Source organism: Agelaius tricolor, unplaced genomic scaffold, assembly GCF_023055355.1.
Source record: "Agelaius tricolor isolate 1412-34295 unplaced genomic scaffold, bAgeTri1.0.p SCAF_10, whole genome shotgun sequence".
NCBI lineage: Eukaryota > Metazoa > Chordata > Aves > Passeriformes > Icteridae > Agelaius > Agelaius tricolor.
The window spans coordinates 12391149-12412825 of record NW_027269270.1 but is presented as its reverse complement, the minus strand read 5'-3'; the positions used below and the strand labels follow the sequence as shown (position 1 = coordinate 12412825).

At 35.9% G+C, this 21677-nt stretch overlaps 2 protein-coding genes across 4 annotated transcripts in view; one reads left to right on the top strand and one right to left on the bottom strand.

Annotated features, from left to right (window-relative positions):
• The window catches only part of ITGA4 (integrin subunit alpha 4), a 35493-nt gene extending 17724 nt beyond the window's left edge, over positions 1 to 17769 (top strand). Inside the window, exons 13-28 of the mRNA XM_071434807.1 lie at positions 12 to 57; positions 425 to 579; positions 1952 to 2106; positions 4704 to 4853; positions 6229 to 6305; positions 8524 to 8674; positions 9380 to 9478; positions 9903 to 9982; positions 10321 to 10407; positions 10999 to 11089; positions 11870 to 11977; positions 12189 to 12308; positions 13678 to 13797; positions 14322 to 14420; positions 14629 to 14748; positions 15462 to 17769. Of these exons, the coding sequence (XP_071290908.1) occupies positions 12 to 57; positions 425 to 579; positions 1952 to 2106; positions 4704 to 4853; positions 6229 to 6305; positions 8524 to 8674; positions 9380 to 9478; positions 9903 to 9982; positions 10321 to 10407; positions 10999 to 11089; positions 11870 to 11977; positions 12189 to 12308; positions 13678 to 13797; positions 14322 to 14420; positions 14629 to 14748; positions 15462 to 15554 (1751 nt within the window). The 3' untranslated portion in view covers positions 15555 to 17769. The remainder of the gene's footprint in view (positions 1 to 11; positions 58 to 424; positions 580 to 1951; positions 2107 to 4703; positions 4854 to 6228; positions 6306 to 8523; positions 8675 to 9379; positions 9479 to 9902; positions 9983 to 10320; positions 10408 to 10998; positions 11090 to 11869; positions 11978 to 12188; positions 12309 to 13677; positions 13798 to 14321; positions 14421 to 14628; positions 14749 to 15461) is intronic.
• CERKL (CERK like autophagy regulator) overlaps positions 17430 to 21677 on the bottom strand; it is a 52313-nt gene continuing 48065 nt past the window's right edge. For all 3 annotated transcript variants that reach the window (XM_071434808.1, XM_071434810.1, XM_071434809.1), the window contains exons 11-13: positions 21343 to 21439; positions 19977 to 20143; positions 17430 to 19151 (exon numbers count right to left, since the gene is read on the bottom strand). In XM_071434808.1, the coding sequence (XP_071290909.1) occupies positions 19070 to 19151; positions 19977 to 20143; positions 21343 to 21439 (346 nt within the window). In that variant the 3' untranslated portion in view covers positions 17430 to 19069. The remainder of the gene's footprint in view (positions 19152 to 19976; positions 20144 to 21342; positions 21440 to 21677) is intronic.

Here is a 21677-nt window from a genome sequence, read left to right as displayed (position 1 = left end):
TTTTTGTGCAGATGTGGCAGTTGGTGCATTTTTCTCTGATTCTGCTGTGGTGTTCAGGTGAGATTGATATGTTTCAGTACTTTTGAAGACTGAATTTAACTGTATTTTTTTAGTGGAATTTATTGAAACTCAGTAGTTAATTTAACCTCATTATATTCTTGATATCTTCAACTTCGCTAGGCTCTAGAAGTCTCTACAAATGAAACATTTAAGTAAACACGTTGAAAAAAATGAAAATATCATTCTGTGACTTTTTGAGGTAAAAATAATTTGCATACAACTATTTGAAACTATCTGAAAAATGCAGATAACTTTAAAATTATAATTCTAAAATATAAAAATAGGTTGTCAGGGATGATTAGTTTTTCAGACATTCTGTAAGCTGTATCTAAACATTATTTGTGTTACTCTGTTCTATTCTTAGAACAAAACCAGTGATAATTGTTGAAGCTTCTTTGAAGCATTCTAATTCAATAAATCGAACTAATTTGGACTGCATGGAAAATGAGCAGCCTGCCACCTGTATGAATTTGAAGATATGCTTTACCTATAGAGGACAGGAGGTACCTGGTTATATCGGTAAGCTACTGGAAAAATAATCCCCTATCTGTACTGATTTCAAATGCACCTATTTACAGAATAATGCTGCTGGTATTCAATAGACCATTAATCTGATTTCAGTATAAAATGAAAAGCTGAAAACATGGATACCTTTTTTATATCACGATTACCCTATAACATCAGGCCATTACACTTCTGTTCAATTTGGAGTAAGAGTACATCCCTGCTAGAACTGCTGGAGTTACTTGGAGAGACAGCAGCACTAAAAGGGTGATATTTAGATGTCCTCTAACAGCAATCTTCTCAGGCATGGACCAAACCAGATGGGACTGCTGGAGGATGCTGCCTTCCACTTAGCAACAGAGAGAAAGCATTGCTTCCCAAACCAGCTCAAGCAGCTGATCATATTGTGGGGCACTTTGTGAAAGAAAAGGAGTCCCACCAAAATTACTGAAAAATAAATCTTGTATTGTGTTTTATATAATGCATATTTTGCTTTTGGCAAAAAACTGGTATTGCTAGAAGTGATGTCTTTCAGAGGGAATATTCATGGTGAATTAATTTAACATAATTTACTGTCTAAATTTGCCTGTATTGCCTGAGTGCTTTTAACCTACTTGTCATGTGCTATTTGTAAACTGCAAACAGCCCTGCAAGTACATGGTATATAAAATTAAATTGCTCAACTCTTCTGGGTGAGAACAGACAATAACCTTAGGGAGCATGTTACAGAGAACACATACAGTGATGAACTGTAAAGTTATGTGTCTTTTGATCTTTATCAGATCTTTTGAAACTGATACTCATTTTGAAAGATGAGCAGTCAGACTGGGTCACCCTTGCTGTACATAACACCTTGACATCTTATGTACATCTTGACTTGTACATAAGACTTTTTAATTTTAAAAAAGTACTGGTAGAAATTGTAGATAACCTAACCCTTGGCAAAAAATTAGAAGTAATAGATCTGTAATGCTCTGAAACTTGTTTGTAACTTCTTACCATAGCAATCCATGCTAACTTAAATAGAAAAAACTGTGAAGTCAACTAGCACTGACAAATATTGTTTAACTTAAGTGTTTGTTGTAAGTTACTGTCAGCCCTGTAACTAACTGAAGTGTGTTTTCTATAAATAGATTTGGGTAGAAAATGTAAATACAACCTGATAAACTATCTCTGATCTAAATGCACATATTGGGGAACAGCCATGAAGCAATTTTCAGGGTACTAGAAGTTTTTCTTAGTATGGATTTATGTCAGTGTTTTTAAGCAGAGCATTTTAAAATGGATGTTACAGAATATACTTATGGAAGTGAGTCAGAAGAAACTCATTAAGATTGCAACACTTAAAGATTTATAACCTTTATTTTCCCTGGATTTTATTTTGTAGTGTTGCTTTATAATCTGAGTGTTGACGTGAACAGAAAAGAGGATACACAAGCAAGATTTTATTTTTCCTCCAATGGAACACATGATACAATCTCAGGAGAAGTAATGATTTACAGCAATATTACTACCTGCAAAGATCATCCAGCATTTATGAGGGTAATGTAGTTTTCAGTATGTATTGCCTTGTAAATCCTTTGTTCACCTTTGAAAAGCAGACCTGCTGCAAAAGAACCTATTCAGTTTATAATTGCATCACATGATTGTGGAAGTAAAATATTTGTATTCAGAACTTCCACAGTTAATACGTTTTAATTCTAATGCTTTCTCAGCTTTCTCTGAAGAAGTCAGTAGGTCTGCCATCTCTTACATTGGTGAGATGTATAATAATAATAATAATAACCACAGTGATTAAGTTGGACCTTGAGCACTCTTGAAATTTCTTCATCTTTTTTGTGGATGACAGATCATATATAGATTGAGGTTGGTTTGGAGCAATCGTGAAGATATAAAATGAATATTCTGCTGAACATTTCTGATGGAACTTTCTTATGTATTTCTTAATGCCAAGTCTTAAAACTTGTATTTTTTATGTTTTGTCATCTGTAAGTATAACAAAGAACATGTGTGTGGTTTTTCTTCTGTTTTTATTGTGAGTAGATAAGGTAGACTCAGCTAAAAATGAAAGAACCCATTCCTGATCCACAGGAAGTGAAATGAAGATGGTTGCTAGAAAAGTCTGTAGTTCAAGGTCTATAGTGTGGTGTGCTTTGTGAATTTGCTGCAAGGAGACAAAGGCCAGCAGGGTGTGAAGAAGAGCTTTGCTTGGCCTTGTTTGATGTTTTTTCCGTTCAAAGAATGCAGCACTCACCCATAACCTGAGGGTGGAAATGGGGTAGGAAGAGCACTTGTGCATAACCTATCCCTCTGAAAGGTGAAGAGGGACTTATCTTGAAAATGGAATAAAACCTGTAATCAGGACAAGGATATAATATTTTTAAGGCCATTCAGTTAACAAGAAAAAATTTATCACTTTTATTTTATCAAACATCTTAGAAGCTTTTCCTCCAAAACAAAAATTTTGGAAAAACTTGGAAGTCCTAAACCACGACAAACAATAAAAATCAGTGGACACAAAGGAACTGCATTTTATTAAACTCAGAAAAAATAGACTTCTCTCCTGTCAGACCTTATCTAGGAGGGAAGAGAGGGAGTATTTAGATGTAAGGGGAAATAAGGGCAATAAAATAATGGACTACTTGGCCTAATGTTTTCTTTGAAATCCTTGAGGTAGCAATTCTGTGACCTTTTGAAACAAACACCTGTCAAGGTGACTGATGCAGTTGATCCTGCACAAAGGCTGGAAAATAAATTTTATTTTCTACAGCTACAAAAAATCCTGCAGGGAAATAATCTTCAATGTATTTTTCTTCTTCCTTGATTTCCCTTATTTTTTGTTTGTGACATGATTAGAAGCTAATTCTTCATCATAAAGCTTCAGGGTAGAAAGGAAAGCTTATGTTACCTACTGGAAAATTTCCCAGATGCATCTCAGCTGATAGCTGCACCTAAGTGAACATTGCTTGCAGGAGCAATGGCAAATTGCCACTTACTTTATAAGAGTTTTGTAAACTAATGGAGATGTGATTGACAGCTGACCTTGTTCAGATTGCTGTACCAGCATTAGCAGGTATTTGTGTAGGAGGAAGGAATTGATTTGCCTCACTTCCTATAGTCCATCATTAGGGGGTTTTTTTCCTACGTAGAATTCAATTTTCTTTTCAATTCTTAATTAATAACATTATAAGCATCTCCTTCCACCCACTGAGGTTTCTGTACTTGTGTGAAGCTCCTAAAGTTAAGTAAGTGTGAATGTCTGTCAAGTACAGTCCTTGCAAAAGACAATATAAATTTTATGTATTTTGAGTAAAGGCTAATTAATAGCTAATTAGTATAATGGAAGTAATATAAAGCAGATGCAGAGAAGACCTTGTGGAAAATTATTACAAATTAGATAATATGTGATTTGGCCAACACAAGCTTGCAGATAAGAATTAAAACAGTGGCCATGTGGAAGGACAATCAGTGTCTGTCTATCCCCTACACTAAGGGAGTAATTTAATCAGGTTTGCTACTGTTGGTGCTTCAAGCTGTTCAGTTTTCACAAGTAGGTAGTTGGGGCTCTGATCTGAACATTCCTACACAGGCAAGGCTTCATGTACAAAATAGTCATTTATTGAGGAGTTCAATCTTCTTAATACAGAATGGAAAATAAAAGAGCAGAAAAATAAAATGCAGTCACAACTTGATTTAATTGTACTGTGGGAGAACTAATTTTGATTTCATATGTAAATACCCATTGGGTTTGTCTGGCCTCATTCCACTGGTTACCCTTTTTCATTTTAGCCAGCTTTGCCTATTTTTCTACCTGGGCAGTGCAGCCTTTCATAGGTGTGTGAGGCAGGATTATTGGCAGAAGTAGGCTTGCTGTTTAGTAGGCTTTCTCCTCATAGAAGAATCATCCATCCTGAAATGGCTGATGCTGTCATTGAACATATTCTGCCTTTATGCATTTCTAATTGCCTCCTTCAGCAACAAAGGTGTCTGGGAAAGTGTATTAGCCATATGGAATTATTTTACATGTGAAAAATAGGTTTTGCTGTTTTAGTGAGTTCTGGGCAACCTTGTAAGTTTAAAACATAAGCATACATGTTTTGTCTTATATGATTAACTCATTAGGTTTCCAATTTTCGTAGAAAGATGTAAGGGATATCTTGACTCCTGTACATGTTGAAGCGAGTTATCATCTGGGGCATCATATTCTACAAAAAAGAAGTGCTCAAGAATTTTCACCACTTCAGGCTGTTCTTCAACGCAGGAAAGAAAAAGATGTTATAAAAAGCAAGGTTAGTGTATGAGTTCTCTTTTTTTCCCAATGCAGTGAGTAAATAGTCATGTTTTAATCTCTAGTTAAAAAAAGCTTCACTGATTCATAGCATGTGAAAGAATGCATTTTCCAGACCTACACCTAGGGATTGTGTCTTGATATTAGTTAATAAACCAGAATGCTAAAAAAATGCCTAATTTTTTGCAAAAAAACTCTTTGCAGAACTTGTGTACCATCTGTATTATGATTTAAAAATAAAGTATGTGCAGAGAACTTGCCAGCATAAATAGTACTATATATCTCAGAACCCACATATGAAATACACTCTTTGAAATATCCATTCAACTACACAATATAAAAATTGTACTTTAAAATTATTTCTGTCTTAAATACACAATGTCATGTTGGTATTAATCTTGAAGTGTTGATGTTGCTGAAATATTAGTTCTGTAAAGGTACTACAGGTTTTCAAGTCTGTGAGGGGAAAGAAAGAGTATATTTTTTATCCTTTAGTAACTATTAAATCAACCTTTTTCCCAAGAAATCTCAAATTATTAAGAGACTTTGACTTTAGTTAACTTTTCACAATGGTAAGCTCCCCAGAAAAGTGGTCAGAGCACCAAGCCTGAGTTCCAGAGGTGTTTGGACAATGCTCTCAGGCACAGGCTGTGACTCTTGGGGGTGTCCTGGGCAGGGCCAGGAGCTGGACTCAGTGATCCTGATGGGTCCCTTCCAACTCAGCTTTCTCTGTGATTTCTAACTGAGATACAGTTGGCCATCAGAACTCCCCAGATATGTAAGAGCTTCTTTTAAATGGCATACTGTGACTTCTCATTTTCATTCAAAATTTTGTTTTAGAAACCTCAGAGTTATAAAGAAAGAAAGAAGGAGGGAGGTGTTGAATACAGTGACATAAATGCACTCTATAACATACTGATAACCAAGACATGGACACCTGCAACTCCTGGTGTCTCTGCTCTCATCAAACCTTTCTAACAGTAGGATAAGTAAGGGTTGTGTAATTAAACTCTTGCAAAAATTAATGTGCTGTATTACAGGAGAGACTGCACAGACATCAGTTCTGGATCTTCTAAAACATTCTGCCCTCCCTGTGTACTGCTGTAAAGATTGTCTGAACATACACCCACAGGTTTCACTGTGACAGACTGATCTGGAAAGCTCCTCACTGTTACTCTGGATGCACAGAATGTGTTTGGAAAATGGAAAATCATAGCCTGATTGAATTGTATGTTAGCAGTAAGAGCTATTAGACACTTCCTGGTGTTTAGTTACTAGGTGATGGGTTTCTTTCTCTAGAAATACTGTTACTCACCATTGGAAGCATAAGACTCTGAAGTGCCTTTCTTTATTTTTTTTTTATTTGGCTTTTACAGTTTATTTTTGCAAGATTTTGCTCCCAAGAAAATTGTTCAGCTGACTTGAGAGTTTCTGGAAAAGTTGTTTTTCCAAAGTAAGTATAATGTAGCTTTCATTTTTTTGGACAAGATTTAGTAAGATTTTATTTAAATTATTCTTTGATCTTTTGTATATAAATTACAGTAATCCACGAATACTCAGGACTCCCTGAAAAAAAACAAGTGTCTTAATTGAAGACTATTTGTAAATCAAAAATCTTGCAGAAAATGTAACATAGATGAAAACCTGTTATTGCATAATTAGAAGATTTTACAGCTCAAAAAATACATCTTAAAAAAAACATAAATTTGTGTTCTACACTTGATATATAACTGGGCTAAGATAACACTGCACAATGCATACTCAATATGCAGACATCATAAATAAAATTGTAAAATTGACAAGCTATTGGTTATTTCTGCTGCTCTTTCTGGATATAGAGTACTTGCACTGTATGAAGTCTCAATCAGCAGTATAAAACTGAAGATATAATATTCTTAAATAAAAGAGCCACTTAATTGTTTTAAGTTGTATTTTATCATCACAACCCAACCTTTTTCTTTATTGACTATTATATTTCAAAGTAAGGAATACAGGTGAGCAAAAAGAGGAATTGTAGCTGTTGTGAATCTCAGCTATTTAGATATTTTACCTGTAACTTGGATTTTCTTGTGTCATTCATAACTTTCAAAATCAATTCTACTCAAATCAAAATACTAGGTTGAACAACCTAAAATGGCATCAAAAGATGCTGACAGTCACCTAATGCTCATTAATCTGACCTGTGTGATCCTGAGCACAAACTTTGTCATCTTCATGGATTTCAGAGTAAGATGAGTATCTATCTGTCCACTTTAACTTGTGGCCTGTAGCGTGAGTCTTAAGCCCTTTCATTTTCTTAGGCTGGATGGTTATTTTATTTAAACACTCATAAACTTCTAAGAAAGAATGGTTGTGCAGAATTTGCATTAGTGACATTAGAAATGCAGTTTTATAAGCACTTCCAAGCTCTAAGAAAGAAAAACAGATTACAACATATCTGCTTAACATTAGGCCCAGTAGCAGATTTGCAGTGTAAATAAATAGTCTGAATATCTTGATAAAGTGTGAAGTATCACCTTAAATTACCTTGTGCCCCTAGAATCTCGATTAAAAACTAGTTAACTGTGAAGTGATAATTTATTTTGTCTTGACAGAATGCATTCATTATCCTTGAAGAGCAGGGCAAACACCTTTGGCTTTAAAAGAATGAAATCAAATAGGGATGGCAATGTAATGCTTTATTTACTGAGTAGCAAGTCTTCATGTATACACTATCATGTTTTGTTTAAATTGCTTAGATTTTGGCCTGCTCTGTAAGTTTCTAGTCTGCATCATGCATTTTTTAATGAAGAATGAAATATGATTACCGGGGAAAAGCTCTGGTTCAGCTTTGCTGTAGTCCCAGATGTGCACCTGGTGCTTTTGTGTACTTGTGTGTTAAGCTGGGAGGCATCTTTGTGACAGCATATTGTTAATGAGCTTGGCTTTAACGTGGGTAAGAGGAGTGAGTGCTGGGTATATAAGTGCTAAAACAACGTTCCAATTTAACCTAAACTTGACAAGCTACCAAAATGTTAACATTGTGTTTTTCTTTAATTTGCTTTTGTCTTGGAACCTATCTGCTTATGCAGTGCTTTTGCCTTCTGTTGCTTTTGTAAGTGCCAGCTTCTTTCCCAAAGGTGTTCAGTGACTAATGCTTTGGTTTCAAGCCAGAATATCTGATAAATGTCTATTTCTAGGCGCCCTTTCTGCAAGTCTTAATTAAACTTTAATGTCAAGCTGAAGTTTACTTTAAGCCCCCGACAGGGTGTCTGTACTTGTAACATGAATATAGAATATTACACAGATCATAAGAGAGGCATGTTCACTCTGCCCCTCTTCCTATTAACTCAGTCTCACATTTGAGTGCAAAGAGTGAATGTTGAAATAACGTCTGAAAGTACTGGAGCAGTGACACGTTGCTATTCTGGCCTGTAGAGGAAAGGACTGGTCCTGCAAAGGCCAGGAGCACAACTGGGCTGATGACAATTCCCTTGCTCTCTCATTAACCACTTCAGCCTTTAAGGGGTGACCATCACAGAACTGTCTCGTACCTTAGTCAGAGAATTGAGTAAAACCTTCCATCTCCAGCTGAGCTTTATCAGAACCAGCTGAAACTACCTAAAAGAGCAGCTTTGCCTACAGGCTGTTTCTAAAATTACTTTCCATTTACATTATAATTATTTTTATAGGTCTCATGAAAAGAAAACGTACCTTGGTGTTGGAAGTGTGAAGACTTTATTGTTGAACATTTCTCTGCTTAATGTTGGAGATGATGCATATGAAACTCTCCTCCGTGTTCAGATCCCTAAAGGTCTTTATTACATTCGAGTTTTAGAATTGGTAAGGAAAAAAAATCTCTCACACGGTAATCCTTTGATATTTTTCTTTTTCTGCCTGTTGTTTTTCAAATTCCATTTATGAATTGTTGAGTTTCTTTAGATACTGAACCTATGACCCTTCATCAAAAACTGCCAAAGCATCAATTTTTCAATTCTTAGACTTCTAGCTACCTAAATCAAGTGCAATTTAATCAATACAGATGATTTACATAATTTCAGTAACAACTAAAATAAATAATTAAAAAAAGTTTTTTAAATATTTTCAGGATGTTACAGCTGTTTTTTTGGCTGATGGTCATGTTTTCAGTGATCACAAAGATCTCATAGAATATTTCCCAAATACACAAGCTTATAAAAAGTCATAAATCTAATTTCTGCCTTTTAAAAATAATTGTTTTCCATGTAGAATCCCCCAGATCCACCTTTGTGAGTTGGCTTTTAACATGGGTGGGTCTGGATCTGGCACATGTGCCTTAGCTTCAATAAAAGCAAGAAGCAGATGAAGAAACTGATATAATAATCAATATAATCTATTATGTTAAAGTGATCATGGGTGTCCTGGATATTGTCATCAGTGAAATAACAAACACCTGGTTCAGGAAAATATAAAGCACCCAATTTTAGTGTGTCCATGTAATTTGAAGTGTCTGAAAAAAAAAACCTACCTTTTTAATTTTAATCATTAGTAACTTGTCCTTTATTTTAGGAAGAAAAACAGATACACTGTGCAGTATTAGATAAAGAAATTAATGCAGTGACACTTGAGTGCAGTGTTGGCTATTTATATGTGGATCACAACTCAAAGGTAAGCTGTAAATGGAGTTCCTAGCTTTAGAAACACCCAAAATAGGTTATGAGGATTTTCATGGAGGGAAAAAAAAAATCTCTGCATCTCTTCTTCATTCCCAGCTACCATCTCTTATCATGTTGGTATCTGTATCTCTCCTGCTACTTTTAAATGAATTGCTTAAACACTCCCTGGAATAATTCATTAAGGGACAACAGTGTTTGTATTGTGCATTGACTTCTAGAGAAGTGGGCTGACTAATGCCATGGGCATATGTGTTAGGTCAATAGAAAGGAACTAGAAGACACAAAAATTAAGTATTTCCTTAGTTCTGAATTTTTTAGGGCAGGAGATTCTAAATTGGCTTAATAAAATATTTGCATTGAAACTCTGTGAAGTTACATTGCCATTTAATATAAGGAAAATTTTATTTGTTCTGCAGCTGGATTATAGTTTCCTCTTGGATGCAAGCTCATTAACCAGAGCAGATGAGGACCTCAACATCATCATTAATGCTACCTGGTAAAGTCTAATAAAAATTGCTCAATGAAAAATACTACTAGCTTTGGAAAACAGATAACTGGAAAGGCTTAGCAAAGCAGGATTGCAAGGAAGTAAATTGGCTGCAAATCAAACAGAGAAAGAAACTCCAAAAAAAAAATAGGTGATAGATATTTAAATAGTAAGTAGGTTTCTACCTGTAAAAAATGTGGAGGTGATTAATGCCTGACATGTTGTTGCCAATTAAATATTTTTATTTTAATTTTAAGCTGAAAGGTCTGCTTAGTATTTTTTACAGAAATAATGTGTAGCTTATGATGGTGCCTTCAATACAGATTTTTCTCTTTGCATTTTTGTAGTAAAAATGAAGATGGGAACATGTTGCTGGATAACACACTGACTTTACCTATACCTCTAAAATATGAGATCGAGTTAAATACTCATGGGTGAGTCCCCTATTGGTATTACCTGCACATCACAGAACTGTTGTCTTGTTACTGTTCTAAATTCACTGAGTTTTTAAGCAGAAGTGTGACATAGCTAAAAAATCCTTGGTCTGAGTTGGCACAGCTGTCCTGGGCACTGACTTAGACACTTGTAAGAGTTTTTTCCACTGCTGTGAGGTGAGACCATTGGTATCCCTGGTGCTCCAAACTTGTCTCTGAACAGACTAACATGTTTTAATTAGTGGGATATCTTTTCCAGAAAGATGGGTTTAATCAGAGCATAGCAGATCCTCAGATTCCTTGCTTAACATGAACCATGATATGGGTTTGTTGTGGGGCATTCATGGAGTGTAGCTTTGGTGAGGATTTATGACTTTTTATGATTCATCTGCCTTTTTCAGAGGAAAGAGTACAAATGTAGAGGGTTTCTATTCCAAAGGCAGATGATTTCTGCTCTATGTTCCTAGATTTACTTCAAAGCAAACTTGGGTGTTTTCTTACAACCAGTCATACTGGAGGTAGCATGAAGCAGAAAGTTATGCTAATGATATGTAGGAATTCTGTTTAGTAACAATTTCTAAACCATTGTAGGTTTGTGTCACCAACCTCATTTGTTTATGGATCAGAAGAGAAAGATTCAGCAGTGACATGTATGAAGGAAAATATCAACTTCACTTTCCATGTAAGAGTTTTCCTTTGTAAACCCTGTCATATTTCTTTTGAAGGTTAATGTTAAGTGCATCTAATGATAGTCTAGACAGTCAGGAAACTTTTAAGAGTACAAGGGCACCATGAGTAATTTTTGTGCATTAGTAATGGGGAGTTGCTATTAATCCCTCTTAGAAAACTTTTTTTGGCCTGGCAAATCTTCCACTGAGTGATCAGAGAAAAATTTCCTAACACAAGCAGGATTGAAAATGGTAGAGCAGTTCTGACTTGCCACTTCTTCCTTTCAGAAACACTTCAAAAGGAATTATGGTAAGAAAAAGGAATTAGGACCTTCTTGTAAGAGTACCTATAGCATGAAATTTGTCCTCAGTGGATTAAAAGCAGGAGTTGGGACACAAATCTCTCCTAGTTCCTTTTGCATACTCTCCTGGCAGGCAGTCTGCATGACCTCAGGTACTCATCAGAGATTAGCACTACTTACTCATCAGCTCTGGAGGAGGGAAGGGCTCAGAATCACAGAATTTCTAGGTTGGAAGAGACCTTCAAGATCATCGAGTCCAACCCATGTTCTAACACCTCAACTAGATCATGGCACCAAGTGCCACACAGTAAGCCCACAGAATGAATGAACAAGATGTTAACACTCCTAGCACAATCCACTTTCCTGACAGCACACAGAGCAGCTGCTACCCCATTCTGTGCAGTTTTATGTATTTATATATGTGCAGTTTTGTTCCCTGAATAGCTACCCTTGAAGTTTTAACTGTTGAACTCCTCACCTCTTCCCCACAAGGTTATCAGTGCAGGACCAAGCATGTCTCCAAATACCACCTTGGAAATAATGATACCAAATGCTTTTCCACCCAGGGACATCAAATTATTCAACCCATTGGATATCAAGGTAAGCAAAGGCTACTTCATGTATTAGTAGCTGTATGAATTCCATGAAAAAGAGAAGCAGGACAAAGTCAGGTAGATCCTCAGTCTGTGTTTGATTTCCTAGCTATGGTGAAGCAGAGTGTACTAGAACAGGGTCATCTTCAGCCCCATGTGTTTCAGAATTCTGGAAATAAAATTTACATTTTTAATAATGATGTTATATTTATTTTCAGACAACAGCTGGACACTGCTCCTATGATAAATATCCCAGAGACTGTACTGAAACAGAAAAAAATGAAAACATATTAAAGGATGTCATCACTTTCTTTTCAAAGCCTACTAAGAGGCACATGGTAAGCTCTGTCTTTTGGCTTCAGTGGGAAATGACTGTATGAATAAGCCTTAAGAAAAGAGTGTATCTTATATAATGAAGTCACAGAACCATCTTCCAAGGATGTGTGGTGGCACCTGTGGTAAGCTCAGGGTAGTCATAGGTGACTTCAGTGAAAGGGTGAGAACTGAGCTGAGAAAGTTGATTAATGACACATTGCTGAAGTCAGGGTGGATGACAGACACCTACAAAAAACTGCCAGAGGGATATGGAACTGAATGAGTGGGCAAGCAGAATGGCAGAGGAAATTCAGTAACAAACAGAAAATGATGCATAAGGGAAAAACAGGCTTTATTTTAATTATATGAGGTATGCAGATCAAATATTCATTGTCTTTTCCTCATCAAAACAGTGCCAGCAAACATAACTAACAGGAGCCAGGTTAAAAAAAACCCCAGATGTTAAAAATAACTGAATTCCAAGGAAGACTATACAAGTTAATGGAAGTCAAGAATTACAAAATACGTGGAAATCATATTTGGCTGGGAAGTAATTAAAAATGTTCGGGAGGCTGGGAGAGTGCCATACATGTGTGGCCTGTTCCAGCTCATCCCTCTGTTCCTGCTCACAGACCTGCTGCAGGTCAGGCACTCCACTACACAGTCCAAACCACAACTGCTATTTTAGCATTGCATTGCTGAGGCTTTGTCCTCATAGAAATCTGTTTCCTCCACCTTGTCTTTGATAAAGTATATTATTTAACCTGTCATCTTAAAAAATAACAAAAAAACCCTACCTCCTTTTGAAAATTGTTAATTTGGGACTTTTAAGTAAGCACATTGCAAGAAATATCAGCCAATGATTGAGATACAGCCTGCACTAGAATATCCAATCATTATTCAGCATGGTAGTCTTGGATAAAGAATAATGTTAAAGATATAATAAACATAATCTTGTACAGCCTTGTGTTTTTGTCTTCTCCAAAGCTGTGTGAAGTGGTGCTAGTTGTCAGTGTCCAAATGTAAGGATCAATTACACTGTTTGCACTGGATAGCAAAGAGTTATTGTCATTCATCATTATTGATAAAAGCTAATTTGAATGACAGTGTAAAAATAAACCCTAAATATATAAACAAATTATGACACTTGTTCTTTTTCAGTCTTAAAATAATTGAATTTTTAATAAAAATGACATGTGTTTTGTATAACAATCAAGTTGGTCTCTTGTTACTGTACCTTTAGCATCTCTGGAATGACAGTGATGGATGACAAGCTCAAGTTATACCCTGAGTTTTCAAGAATAAACATGAATCCTTTTTAGTCAGTTTCTATTGTCTTTAAGATTATATAGTTGATTAACTTAAGTTTTAATCTTTCCCTCCCTGGTATAGTACTGCATGAAAAATGACAGCCTTTGCTTACAAATACATTGCAAGCTGGGAAACATGGAGAGTGGAAAAGAAGCAACTGTTCACTTGCATCTGGAGGCTACTCCTTTACTTCTAGAAATGGTAACACATGAATTTTTCATACTTGAGGGGAATATTTCAAGGCATATTTGCAGTATTCCCTGCATATAAATTCAAGTATTAGTATTTGTTTTCTATCAGTGAAACATGATTCAAACACAATTAAATCTAAATCTTCTAGTTTTTAACCGATTTTATGTTGCCAATGCTAAGGCTCAAGGTGATGTATGAAAACCAAAAATACGTCTTTTAGTTTGTCACTTTATATTTATGGTATGTATTGCTTTGCCTATTCTGGCTGGGTTATGTAGGATGGGGATTTAACTTCAACTCATAATTGTATTTTTCTAAGAAAAGCAGTGTGGATGTGGACTTAAGTAAAATCCAACCTGGCTTCATTCCAGCTTCTGGTACTAATTTGTTTTGTGCTCAGAAAAAGGCACCATTGTGTGTTTGTGTGAGATTCTGGTTATGTCAGCAGCTGTGCTATCATTTTTTGCTGGGCAGGAATCAGTGTGTTAAAATTATTTTTTAAAACATAGATTTTTTTTTTTTTTTTTGATCAGGATGATGCATCAATACTGATGTTTGAAGTAAGAGCAATGGCCTGGCCAGAAAAAAGTGCAAAAGTTATTGAACTACATAAGGACAAGCAAGTTGCATATGTAAGAATTCTCTTATGAATTTGTGATGAACATGTTAAAGTAGAAAAACTAATAGCAATTAATATTGTAGAATTCTATACATACCTATACACTAGCAATGAATATAGTGTTAATTACTTTTAAAATTAATTAATTTTCCTAGTGTTTTTAGTATCTATTAGGGAAAAACCCCCAACAGTTAGCACTAAGGTTATTTTCTGTTTTTCAGGTCTATTTGGAAGGAGTGCACCACCAAAAGCCAAAATACCGTGTTACTGTGCTAATTATTTCCCTCAGCTTAATAGTTGGTGTTACCTTGTTATTGGTTCTTTCATTTATATTATGGAAGGTAAGTTTTTAGTATTCCTTAGTTGCTTCCAGTCAGGAATTCATATTGTTGAAGGACTTTTGGATCTGGGTTAAAGAATAAATAACATGTTATTATGATTTGTCCTTTCTAAAGAAAGATAATTCCTCCTGTATCTTGGGGTTCTCCGAAAGTATTTCTCTATTTTTTCATTTCATTTCATCTTCTGCATGTTCTACATTTTCTGTTGCTCAACACTACAAATCCCTTTACAATGTTTTATATGGTATCTCAAACTGCAACATAAATACTAAAAAAATCCTGTGCCTAAGTAAAAGAGAAAACTAATAAGGACACAGATCCCCTGACAAGTGATTAAGAGATTGTTAACTTCTTTACCTACGTGGAGACTTTCTTTATCCATCATTTTTACGTGGACATGTAGAAATGAAACAAATTTAACGTTTTATTACCATATTTTTAAAAATACTGGATTCCATGAACTGTTAAAGTTCACAAGCCCAAGTCTTTACTCCATACAGGAGAGCATTCACCTCCCAAAAATTAAAAGAAGGAAAAGCAAACCTGCTTTTTTGATTGATGAGTAACACTTGATTACTTGGTATGACAAAGCACTTGCAAATACCATACTTCATAAATGCCATACATAGGCATTTTTATTTTAAATAATCTTTTATGGTTTAGATTTGATGACAAAGATTTGCTGACAACAGATTCCAAATTATTTATTTCAGATTGGCTTCTTCAAAAGGAAATACAACCCGATCCCTCAAGACGTGAACAGAAGAGAGAGCTGGAGTTTTAAAAGTGGGAACAAAAATGACTAAGATGGCAAATAAACATTTGGTTTTAAAATGAAGAAATTAAAATTCAGATTAATTCACAGGAGAAACATCAGCAACAAGAAACCTAAGCCTTGAACTTACTTGCTCTTAGAAAACATGCTTTATTTCCTTGAACTGTATGGAGGATACACCTTACAGTACTGTTCTAATATGAAAATGGTAAACCAGTTTGTTCTGAAGTCTCCCAGTAATATTTGAAATGCCATATATATAGGTGTATATATATATCTGGTTTCAAACAGACAGAAGAACACTAAAGATAAAGACAGGAATTACTTACCAAAAGGAAGTATTTGTAGAAAGTAATAATTTTGGCCAATCCTGGAAAGTAAGATCTCAAACGCATTAGCATGAGTTATTCTATCATTTTTAAAGTTTCAATAATATTTTGATCAGGCATTCAAGAAGAAATCCTCTCTCATCTCTGTCTGGCATTTTACCAAGGGTAAATTAGCTCAAACCCATAGGACTGTAAGTAGGACACAGACATAGAAAACGGCTCTCAGAAGCTCTGGGCTTCTGCAGGTAACCTGGTAAGCTTTGGCTTCACAGGCACAGCCACATCACTGAAGGTACTTACACCCAGGCAATCCAGAACCAGGGAGGCCAAAGGTGAATTCAGAGCAGGGAATTGTGTGGGGTAGCCTGGAGATGCAGCTGTAGAAAGATTAAAGTATTGGAGATTATAATTTGTAGCCATCCATAACATGGTACTTGCAAGCATGATAGAATTACTTGTTTCATCCTTTCCTCAGACAGTGCTGCCATAAGGTATTGGACTTCTCCAATGAATTATTTCTATGTGGGTTTTTTTTTAAAGCAAGTATTTATTTTTATTTATTTGAAGATTTTTCTATAGTACTTATTACAGGATTTAGTGCTGGCATTCTTCCAGAACATGAAAAAAAAGACAGACTTCAGCTGACAAAACAGAGAGACACATATACCCAAAAAACACCAACTGCCAACCATAATGGGCCAAATTTTATCTTTAGATTAAGTACTTTAGAAAGTACTTAATGAGGAAGTCACTTGGAGAGGCAGCTTGGGTTCTTGGAAGGTGTCAGATAAATACCATCCAAACAGGCACCCTCAGCAGCCACTCGGCAGAAAGGCAAAGGACTCACCCAGAAACATGGATCAAACCACTGCTCTGTACTCCAGGAAGTTTCTTCAGCTAGCTAAGTTTGCACTGCCACCTAGCTTTGGTGAAACAGCACAAGCCACAAGGGAAACAAACCTTCCTTTGCTCCCCAGAGCAGCTGGAGAACGTTCAGCTTCTTCAGTGACAGAATTGATTGGAAGGACAGAGTGAGGCCCGGGCCTTGGATGTCTTTGTGAACTGCACCCAGAATGGAATGTCACCTGCACAAATGCTTCAGAGCTGCACCATCCATCCTGTGGGAACCAGCCTGAAACTCAAACCCACTGCAAGTGCCTTCAGCAAGCACTTCTGCTACTAGAGTGCTTGGTGCCATAAAAGCCATGTTGCCCAGAGATTCCAAAGGTATTTGGGACCATTTTGTATCTTCCTTTCACTTCATTTGATGCCAAAGATGTGGATCGCTCCAAAGTATGTTTTCCTCTAATATCTACAGTGCAAGGACAAATGAATGTGCATATATTTTTTTTAAAAGGCAAAATAAAATATGTCAAGAATTAAATACTTTCTTGCAAATATGTGTGAAAACTAGCAAAAAAATGCTTACCTTCCAAATGGCTTTAGTGATTTTTTGCACTTTAACCAAAAAACCTTTGAACAGAAATTAGCTTGACATTACAGCATACTGTGAAAAATATACCTCAAATACTGGAAGAAGCATTCATGTTCTTTTGAGTACAAACAATGCAAGGAAGTGAAACAAAAGCATTTTATTTATCTTTGAAATAGTTTACATAAGTCAGTACATGTGATAATGATGCCTTGGAAATTGTACACTTTCTATTCAGGTTTGATTGTTAACATGTATATGTTGGCTGCTTTTTCTTAGGATATGAAGCAAAGTTATGAAGCTTTTATAAACCAGGTTGACAAAAAATGAATGTACAATGTCCTGATGGTGGCAAGATTATAAAGTATTACTCAACTGCATTTTATTAAAAAAACCTCAAACAAGTTAAACAGATGAATGCTGTTGATTCTGCAAATTCAATTCTTTTGTTAAATTTCATTTAATAAATAAGTTAAATCTACTAAGTGTTGCTGGAATGCCTTTTTAAACAACTTAAAGAAGCTTAGTCTGAATTGCCTTAGCATGTTAAAAATATTTGATGGGATAGAGTATGAATTTTAAGTGGAGACTGCTCCCTGTAACTTGGACAACAGGCAACAGCTTGGGTTTAGGAGCCAAATCCTCATCTGCAGTGCTCAGTCCTGTGTATTTATCATAGATAAGAATTTTTACAACTATTTAAAATCATAGTAGCTACATATCTCTTGCAAAGGCTTAAACCCTTGATTTAGCAACTTCATACAAAGACTGGATTCCACATAATGCCCAAGTGCTTCCTGAAGAAAGCACCTAAATCAGCTCACTCTTGCCCTGACCCAATGCAGCTTTCGTTTGTGCGCTGCCTTCTGAACGGCTCCCAGAGGAGTGGCCAGGAAAACATTCGTTTATCCATGGTCCTGCAAGTGCCAAAACACGGCTGCTACTTTTCATCTCAAAGGAAGCCAGTTCCCAGAAAAAATATAGTCTTCATTTGCTGTCCTCTGAAATAATTGCCTTCAATGTTAAGTAAATTACCAAAACCACAAACACTCAAAAAATATGTTTATGCCCTACAAGGAAATTATAAAAATTTAAGTCAACTCTTAAGTTATTTATCACAACTTTAGTCTCAGTAACAACAATGCTGAATAATATTTCAATTCTAAACAGAGAAAATACTAATTTTATACAAAGAGCAGTTTTTAAAATACATTTTAACAAAAAAAAACCCATATGGACATCAACATATTCTTTTATATTACTTGATTAGAAACATTTTGAGAGAAAATATATTAAGGCAACATGAAAAAATCATAACTAGAAATAGAAGCAGTTGATTAAGAAAATAAATGCATATATTTTTATTTTGCCACTATTCTTCAGTTAGAGCTGGTGAGTAGAGGTATGGTTCTTCCCTGTGCTGAACTGAGTTACCTGATAACATAAATAGCAGCAGCAGACTTAGAAGTATCTCAGTCTAAAACAATCTAGACTAATAAAAAAAAATTTTCATCTATTCTGATGGATGCTTCTCAAACCCCAAAATTGTAAGAGACCAATACAATCAATTTTCACTTTTTAAAGCCTAACATCTTCAGTACAGTTAAATAGAACCTGCTAAAATATATCATTTAACAACAATTTAAACCTAGAATTAGAACAAACCCTAACCCTTAGCAATTCAACTTCTGCTACAACTGACATCAGTACAAGTCCAGACCTTGGAAAGCTGTGCACAGGGCTGAGAACAGAATTCTTTATTACAGAATTTCCAGTGTGTCCCTTCTATATGCAGTTGCACGTCACTTGGGAACTCTCCAGGTCATCAGTATTCACTCCATAGAGATCAATAAGTTGAGGATGCACCCTGGGAAGCAAGGAAGTCAAACTTTATCAATCAAGTGTCATCAACTCTTGCAATGGGTGTGCTGCTTTTGAGGTTGGCAAAGAGAATGAATATGTACAAACTTTTATATGGAAATAAATCAGGGTGAATTACATTTTGACAATTCCTATAGGTTCATCTTTAGGAGAATATATTATCTACCCTACAACATGATCTGCCTTTTATTTTACATACCAGACTTACTCTGAGCTGTGTGCCTTCAACTAATCCTGTGTGCATTGCAGAAAAATGAGCTGCTGCCCCCTTAATTCCACTGATAATCCTCCCATTTGCTATGTATTTGTAGTCTCATTCTTAGAGCTGAATATGGAGACTATTCTCAAGCAGCATTAAGTTTTCCACAATCGAAGAACTACATGTTTTTCTTAACCTTACACATGCTGCTTTCCAAGTAGGAATCCTTGTCCCAAAAGGAGCTCCTCATGGAGACACATTATGTACATCTGTTCTCCAAGAAATGGAAGGGTAAAGTAGCAGGAAAGAAGAAACAAGAAGTAGTAAAGTACCAAGAAAGAAGAGAACTGGAGTGGAAGCTGATGAAGCACCAGGAAGGAAAGGCCATGTGAGTTACAACAAACCTTTCCAAAGATGAACACAGGGCAGCCAAGGCAGAGGCCCAAACGATGGTGGAAGTGCCAGACCCTGCAGTGCAAGCAGTTCTATGTAGGAGCATTTAGAACACCTGACTGTGGGACCATCTGTGCTCTACAGAGATGTGACACATCTGGGATGGCAGCACTAATCTGTTATGGGTACATGGTCCCTAAATGGGACACTGAACCTTACCGGACATGAACCTCTGATGCTTCCTTCATTAAGTCTCCATCTATATTCCAAGGGTAGTTTCCTTCTGCATTCAGACACACATTTTCCTTGGCATCAGGGCCACTTTTAAGCCTTGGTTGTACTTTTACTTCTTGAACTGTGTAGGTCTCAACAAAGGGAAAATTGAACTAAACCAAACACAGATAGACAGCAAATGAAAATGAAAGATAGCTTAAAACAAAATGGGTTACTTGAAATCAAAAAGCTGGCACATTTTTTGTTCTAAGTAGGAGAATTTAACTCAAGCTTTGACTACATGAGCCATTATATATTCCAGCTAGTGCTTATATATTAATGTGGTGTTTATATCCTAAATAGTGCCTCAGAAAAAAAAAATCATGTCCAATTTGTATTCCTATATTGGACTCGATCTACCTGCAGGTAAGGGGTTATATTTTGCACATACCAAATACTTTCAGAATATGTGAAAGTCCAAGCAGATTGTTTCCTGTGCTCTGTTCATCATCACCAGTCATCTTGTCCTAAACCAGGCTAGTTAGAGTTCTAGTAAATGATTGTCTTAAGCTTAAAGGAGTGCCCACATCTCCTTGTCTGATTTGTAACTACAAAGGCAGAGAGAAAAGCAAGGCATTCCTCCAAAAGCATACCTGGAAAGCTTAAGCTATTTCAATTCAGCCATTAGTGCTGTCACCTGGAATTGTCACCCATCTCTCCCCCAAACTCCTTGGCTGTAGATGAATTCAAATCCAAACCTTCCTGTTACAGTGATTTCACATAATCCCAGAACACTTGAATGAGTACCAGCGTGCCTGGGCCATGCAGTGGGGCTTTAGACAGCAATAAGATCTATGTTTGAATGCTTCATTTTTCTCTTCCAAGACAGAATTATGAGTACAATTTTGAAATACAGTTTTGCAAATATAACTAGATGGGATGCATACCTGCTAAAAATAATTGCTCACTAACCACTGCTACCAGCAGAGCATGTCATGACCTGCTGAAATTACCAACTTTACCAGTTTCTGACAGAGTTGCGGGATGGCCCCACAGTTCTGCATTTTTCGCCTCTGTACTACACAAAATTCAGACACAGCATGCATTTCCTTATTGTAGTGGAAGGGCTTTCCACCCATAAAACTATGGTACAACACAAACACAATTTAAACCACAACAGATGGACTGAAATAGGCTAATCTGTATTAGTCTAGTGATTTAAAAAAAGAAAAAAAATCAGCTAAAAAGGGGCTAATGTATTCTGACAGGAAGCTAAGTCTCCTTACGAGGATGCTAACATTAACTCTTGCAGCTTGTCTACTTTCACGATTAACTGTTCTTTTTATAATCACCAGAAAAAAATTAACAGTACCTGATTTTTTGCAGTGGTGTATCTTTTCAGATGCTTTATAAACTCTGTTCGAGAAGTATTTTGTACCACAATAAGAGCCATACTTCCATTGTTCAGCCTGAAAAGCAGACCAAAAAGATCATTATCTTTCATCATTAATTTGGAAGTATAGCAGACTCTTCTATAGCCTAGATTAGAAAGAAAATTTTTTAAAAGCCTACAAGAGTAAATTAATAGGATAGTCTGAATGGTTTTTCAAGTCTTTTTGCTGACTCCCACCCCACAGATCAATATAAATTATGCACTGAAGTTATTCAGCATCAATGTATTTATAGCATACATTGTAATAACAACTT